We start from the raw sequence: 7,183 nt of genomic DNA on the forward strand, positions 1-7,183 counted from the left end.
GATGATTTGGACAGGCCCCTTATGCTTATGGTAAAGCCCAGAGTGACTGTAATTTTTTTTTTTTTTAAAGGAGTGTGGAGAGAAAAAAAGCTAAGTAGCTTATTGTGTGTGTGTGTGTGTGTGTGTGTGTGTTTGTGTGTGTATGCTTCACCGCCCTCTGCTGGTTAAATAATATATTTCAATAGAGATCCAGGATAATGCATGCGTTTGTAGGTATTCAGAAAGACATACACTGAATATTTTGTGATTCATTTGATGATTGTGGTGTAAAAAACAAACAAACAGGATTTGTGGCTAAGGTGTCATTAGCTGGATATCTGAAGATGTAATGCCAGCTAAAAATAAGAAATATAAGCTCTGCTGAAACAAACAGCATGTAAAAAATTGTCGGGTGTAAAGCGGCTTTTAGTCTTAATTCCTAATTGATCAAACATTTGTTTGCAATTGATCGGAAATTTTAATAAATTTAGTGTTTATTGCTACACTACTTCTGTCTCATTTTTTGATATAGGTTTTTTTTTTACTTGTTACCCAAACCTCAACCCTAAAACAGCAAAACTCATTGAAAAGCAACATTTTCTAGAGGTTATGTGCACTGTCTAATTTACCATTTTTTGGGTAATATTTGTGCACCCTTATATTCCCAGTAAGTGGCAGGTGGCGATAACTCCCCTCAAGCGTCCGCAGAGAGCGCAGAAGAAGAGCGCGACACGGAAGCGCTTCGAGCGGAAGTGGTTTTTTTCTCGGCCCTCGTGTCGCTCTTCCTTTCCGCCTGCTCGAGTGCGCCATACACACACACGCTGCGAAGGTAACGACGAAAAACAGATTTTAAACCCTTTATACCCTTTCCATTCACATCAAAATATGCTCATCTGGTTGTTAACAGAATCATGTTCATATTTTGACTCGTATATGTCATGTAGCTCGTCAAAACGATGATTTTGTGCGTCTTCTACAAGCGGTCCATGAGCCCGCTGTCTCTCCCTTAGAAAAGACCGAGAGTGAACCCGCACATGTGAATTATGACATTCACAAAGTGTCAAATTTGGATGAATTATGTTAACTGTATTATTGGGTTACACCGTACTGTTTAAGAGTAAATTTAGGATCTACTTAGTTTGGGATCATATTCATAATCTATATGAAGACTCGAGATCGTGATTCTGTATCCTTCTTTTAACTTTCAACATACATGTGTTTAAATGGAATAAAACATTATGTATTGTATTAATTAAAATTCGCTGCACTTTTTTTTGTGTGGGACACCCTTATCTTTTAAAATAGAATTGCGTTATGACATTTAACTTTGTTATTTTTGTTGAATTCAGCTTGCTTTTTCTCCCTCAATTAATATAGGATTATTTTGCTACCCCTATGATTTTTGTGGGTTGGTCTGTGTGTTGTGGACACCCTTATGTACATATAACTTTGACTTTTCTCATTTGATTGTAAAGATGGCTGAAGATTGGGAGGCTGCGCCAGCTGTTGCTGAGACACCAGAGATAAAACTCTTCGGGAAATGGAGCACAGATGATGTGCAGATCAATGACATCTCACTGCAGGTGTGTTTGACACTTTCACACAGCTGGACATAAACATGACATGGTTTTGTAAGGAGTGAATATTTGTTTTGTTTTATTTTGCCATTAACCCTGTAGTCTTACATATGAAATCATATGTGTATTAGACAAAAAAGCCTTTTTGTTTAGCATTGTACAAAAGGCTTTTATGGCACACTGAATTATAAGTGAGTATGGAGCTTACACTCAAGGAGGAATAACATATTCAAAGGACCAAACTGGCCACAAATATACAATTTGGTGCAGATGTTATTTGTATGGCCAAAAAGCAAGATGAAATTCTGATAGCTTACAATTGTGAATCAATGAGATGTTTCTATAACATGTCTTGGTAAGATATTAAAATGCTTAATGATCAAAGCAATGTAGTTTTAATTTTGGACAAAACATAATGCAAAGCAATATGAGTGAGAGATGTACAAATGTTCCTCAAAAGCCTGTTGTTTAATATTTTTAACATGATTTTTTAAAAAGTTAAATATGAATGAAGTAAATCTAGGTGGCTACAGTCCTGTATATGTTGAAATATTAATAAGAATATAAAAGTTATTCTTAGTTTACTATATGAAAAATCTTTAAATATTTCACAGCAAAAATATCATAACCTGAAAGTGGACATTTTTACAATTACACTGACAGAAGGCATGAAGAAGGTTTTGTGCCATTGTTTTGATCATGTTTATTTGGAAGCTGTAAGTTTTAAGCACATCAACGTATGTCTCTCTCTCTATAGGATTACATTGCCGTGAAGGAGAAATATGCCAAATACCTCCCCCATTCCAGCGGCAGATACGCAGCCAAGCGTTTCCGTAAGGCTCAGTGTCCCATTGTGGAGCGCGTCACTAACTCCATGATGATGCACGGACGCAACAACGGCAAGAAACTGCTGACCGTCCGCATCGTGAAACACGCCTTTGAGATCATCCACCTGCTCACTGGCGAGGTCAGACCATTTTACACATTTATTCATGCTTAGTTGCCTTGTTTTGTCATAGCAAAGTATAAGGCCTGTCTAAATATATTGCAGAAGTAACATTTGGTAATTCTTTTTTTAAACCAATTCTGAGATCTTAATAGTCTGTATTAATAGACAATTTCTATTTCGTTTCCAGAATCCTCTGCAGATTCTGGTGAACGCCATCATCAACAGCGGCCCCCGTGAAGACTCCACTCGTATCGGACGTGCTGGAACCGTGAGGAGACAGGCTGTTGACGTGTCTCCCCTGCGCAGGGTCAACCAGGTCTGATTTTCTTGAAGTGTCGTTTTGAGATAACTTGCTAAAAGTCTCTCTATCTGGCTATTTAAAGTGTCTTTAGGGGCCGTTTACACGACATGGAAACTTTTTATGCGTCTTTTGCCGTTCATTCTTAGTGTTTTGGTGGCTATCATTTACCATAAATCAATTGGTTATTGGTTAACTTATTTATTTTTGTAGTGATGTACACAAAAAAAAAAAGAAAGTTCCAAAAGGGTGTTTTCACACTGATGTCGTTGAATATAATGAATCACTGTTTTTAGTTCCCCAAAGAACAGTTCTTAAAGTAACCCCTTTTTTTTCTTTGTGTGAAGAACATTTTAATAATCTAAAGAACCTTTTGTTCGATGTAAAGGTTCCATGGATGTTAAATGTTCTTCATAGAACCATAGATGCCAATAAACAAACTTTTTTTAAGAGTGCATATCAGTGACACCAGGAATGAAGTTATTTTGAAGTTAAAATGAGTTTTTGTGGGTTGCATGTTGACTTTTAAAGGGACTTGTCATGAGTTAGGATGCTTTTGGTAACTCAAGACACTTTATTAGGCCTTTGCGATTTGGTTGTTCATAGAAGTGGCCGGTGAAGATACGGTCCATATGTGAAAGTGGTCACTTATTGTCTGTTGGTGTTATGATTTCAGGCCATCTGGCTGCTCTGCACTGGTGCAAGAGAAGCTGCTTTCAGGAACATCAAGACTATTGCAGAGTGTCTTGCTGATGAGCTCATCAACGCCGCCAAGGTGAGAGAGACAATCTGATTGGAGTTTATTATTATCTACACCTCCGGAGCATGTACAGTTAATGTACACTAGGGCTGGGTAAAAAATATCGATTTCTCGATATTAATCGATTCTAATTTTTACGAACCGATATCGATTCTTAAATCTCAAGAATCGATTAGTCATCCTGTTTTCATTTGATGAATGAATGGAACATTATAGCGCACATCCCATCCAATAAATCGCAATAATCTTTGTGCTTTGTTACTATTGATATGAAATAAAGTCTCAAATTTCAAATTACGTCCATTTTCTTACGAAATTCAAAAACAGAAATACCGTTTTGGCGCTGTGGCGTGAGATCGCTCTGGCTCAGCTCAAGAGAAGCAGCAGCGCACATGATCTCCTCTTCTGCCTTAATAATACCAGTTACAGCGCGAAATAAACATGAATGAACGTCTGAAAGTGTGTTAAAAGTTAGAGTACAACTTATCGAAATCCGTATCATGTCACATGGAATCGCTCAATCAGTGTTTCAACCGTGGAAAGACGTCAGTAAAACAACTTGTAAACAATGTCATGTAAGGTCACATTTACCTCAGAAAAACCATATGTGACCATAAACTCGTTAGCTAGCTAGAAAAATTAACTCTAAAGAGGAGCATTTTGCTAAATATATATCCACCATATTACATATTCATTATAATTTTTAATGTTCTTCGATATTTAATGCATGTTTGAATAAATCTGGCAAGTTTTTATGACAGCCACCATTTAAATGTTTATATTTCATATAACTTTATTATTATAAAAATAAATAAGTGTAATTTAAGTGTTTGTACAATATTATTGTAGGCTAATGAAGCCTAGTAGGCTACAACTGACTCCCATAGTTTACAGCATTAGTTAAGAGATTTGTTTTCCTTGAGAAAATTTGCCATGTATTGTACCTGATATCCAAAATAATCAATATTGAATCGAATTGCAAGCTTGTGAATCGAAATCGAATTGTGAAATTTGTGTCAATACCCAGCCCTTATGTACACATATTTAATGTACATTAAATTAATGTAAGAATCTTGTCGTTTTTGAGTTTGTTCTACTATTACAAAGTTCTTTTTCTGTTTGTATTGCAGGGTTCATCCAACTCTTATGCCATCAAGAAGAAAGATGAGCTGGAGAGAGTGGCCAAATCTAACCGCTAATCTCCATGTAGAAATTTGGATTACAATAAAAGAAGTGAAATGTATTCATGTCTGGTTGTTTTTATTTCTCTTAATATAATGATGCAATGCTGATATATCTCCTGTATTTAGAGTCGGGTGAACGAGGATGAGCGCTTTAAGGGCTGTGTGAATCTTTTCTAGTTGAATTTGGGTAAATGTGATCTACCTCAGATAAACAGTTTTTCCCCCAAAGTATTGAGTCAGTGCTCCTTGTTATTTTAGCAGTTGCATTGTCTAAAATGACAACTGATTGGCTGTAACATTTTATATCTTGTTTTAGTTTCTGATCTAAGCTGCCTTGAGAGAGCACTGAATTTAGTAGTTAAATCTTTATATAAAACTGATTTTAACCATCTCTTTGAATCCTACAGTCACAAGACCCTCAGTCATTTGACATTCCTCTACCCTGCATGTCTTTCATTAACAAATATATTCTGTAATTAAATTTGTGCTGCTGCTTCACCTTTGCCAGCAAAGGCATCAGATCGTAACCTCAAGATTTGAAATATGTATGCTGAAATGAAGCCAGCTGTGTTGAAGATCTATAGTATTGATGGTAACTTGTGTCTGCCATCATGTTTGGGATTGGTTGGCAATAAAGCTGCTAAGGAAGAACTTCAGTTGACAATGTAATGTATCTGACGTTAAACCCACATTGATTCTGTACATTTACAATAAATGGCAAATGGATTGGATGCATACATAAACTATACGGGGTGAATCCAACACTAAATCAAGGAGTTAATAATTATTATTTTGAAAATAGATGCTTACATGGGAATATAAAGGGCATTCGGAGGCCTCTGCCAGTGATATTCTCACCTCAGCTTCACCAACAAACTGCTGTAGTCTGAATTGAATTATGTTCTAGGGTGGAGTCGCATTTTGATGTTAAAAAGGCAGGGTTAGAGGAAAAGATGATAATGTACAAACTGGACCATTCTGACCTGTTAAAGGATTACGCTGTAGACTAAGACAATCTAAACATGTCTCAACATTTTAGACACATCCTCTTCTTTTGTCTTCTCCCATCTGTGGGTAAGTTGAAGTGAAGCGATGCCATTGGTTTTCACATTTGTTGTAATAGTTTTTCACTTCCATAAGCTTTATTACTTAAAATAGCTCTTATACACTGTTATTAATATAGCTCTTAAACAGTTTATGTAAATGTGTGTATATTTATGTCAACCCTTTTATATTACAGTAATTTTTAGGAATAGTTAGTGACCGTGCTTTAGGGTGCACTTTAATGCTTTTTTTTCTATGCACTAAGGTAAAAGAAAGCTTCTAATTTAATTCCATTGTATCTTTGCATATCATCTTCTACAAATTTTGCTAATGTATCTCTTTTCATCTGTTCTCTTACAGTTCCTCTGTTCTGTTATACATGTGTATTTCCTTCCATCTCACCCCTGGACTGTCTCAAGTTCCCCACCAGGTGTTCGCCGGGTCAGCTCTGTCTTTCTAGCAAAGCTGTTGGACAGCGAGGTATGTACATGTGTCATTAATGCCGTTCAGTCTGTGACAGTTCCAGTGATCATGCTGTGTTGAGCATTGTGGATGTTACTAGAATTTAACAAACAAATTTGCATAAGCCGGACATTTTCAAAAAGGTGCCATGCAAATTGAGCATGTAGCCTATTTCTGTGCTTGTCATTATGTGTGTTTTTCTTTGAACAGGGGATTTTCAGGTCACCCTGTATGAAAAGAGCTGTGCTCTTCCTCCCCTGTGTGGATTAACAGGAGAGAAGTTTGCCTTTGGTTTAAACTTTACCTTCACCAGTGACTGTTGTGATACTCTGCTCTGCAACGGCATCTCAGCCAGTTCTGCTGGCGTCTGGTCCAGCACTCTGCTCTCGCTTCTTCTGGCATTGCTTTATTCACAGTAAACTCAACTAATGGATTCTATTTAAAATAAAATAAAAACACAAAAACAGACAAAATGTATAGGCTAACACCACCAACAACAACAATAACACACTTTTGGGGATATCTTGAATAATTATAAGTTCTGTTAAAGAATAAAGTAATTCCTAGAACCATTGGGTTACACTTTATTTTAAGGTGTCTGTATTTAACTACATGTACTTACTATAGGATTAGTATTGGGGTTTGGTTTAGGGTTAGTTGCATGTATTGCTATGTCAACACTTTACAATAAGGTTAATTTGTTAACATTAGTTAATGTATTAAATATGATTTAATAATGTATTAGTAAATGTTGAAATAAAGATTAATAAATGCTGTAGAAGTGCAGTTCATTATTAGTTCATGTTAACTAATGTAGTGAAATAATAAAACCTTATTGTAAAGTGTTATGTGCAACAAGGACACTAAAATAAAGTGCCACCAACCCTTGTATCTATTTTTATAACAATGCTAGCAAGAAGCCTTCACTGT

General features: G+C 36.1%; 2 protein-coding genes across 2 annotated transcripts; both read left to right on the top strand.

Annotated features, from left to right (window-relative positions):
- Nucleotides 1-671: 671 nt before the first annotated feature.
- On the top strand, nt 672-4,806 carry rps5 (ribosomal protein S5). The gene is made up of 6 exons (XM_056265954.1): nt 672-808; nt 1,455-1,562; nt 2,314-2,523; nt 2,693-2,821; nt 3,480-3,578; nt 4,694-4,806. Exons 2-6 carry the CDS (start codon nt 1,455-1,457, stop codon nt 4,760-4,762), a joined length of 615 nt encoding a protein of 204 aa, XP_056121929.1. The 5' UTR covers nt 672-808; the 3' UTR covers nt 4,763-4,806.
- Nucleotides 4,807-5,622: 816 nt separating this feature from the next.
- lypc (ly6 domain containing, pigment cell) lies at nt 5,623-7,018 on the top strand. The gene is made up of 3 exons (XM_056265955.1): nt 5,623-5,821; nt 6,152-6,271; nt 6,464-7,018. The coding sequence occupies exons 1-3, from the start codon at nt 5,770-5,772 to the stop codon at nt 6,670-6,672; spliced, it is 381 nt and encodes a 126-aa protein (XP_056121930.1). The 5' UTR covers nt 5,623-5,769; the 3' UTR covers nt 6,673-7,018.
- Nucleotides 7,019-7,183: the final 165 nt, after the last annotated feature.

Source organism: Rhinichthys klamathensis, unplaced genomic scaffold, assembly GCF_029890125.1.
Source record: "Rhinichthys klamathensis goyatoka isolate OS25496 unplaced genomic scaffold, OSU_Roscu_1.1 h1tg000243l_1, whole genome shotgun sequence".
In the NCBI taxonomy this organism is placed as follows: Eukaryota; Metazoa; Chordata; class Actinopteri; order Cypriniformes; family Leuciscidae; genus Rhinichthys; species Rhinichthys klamathensis.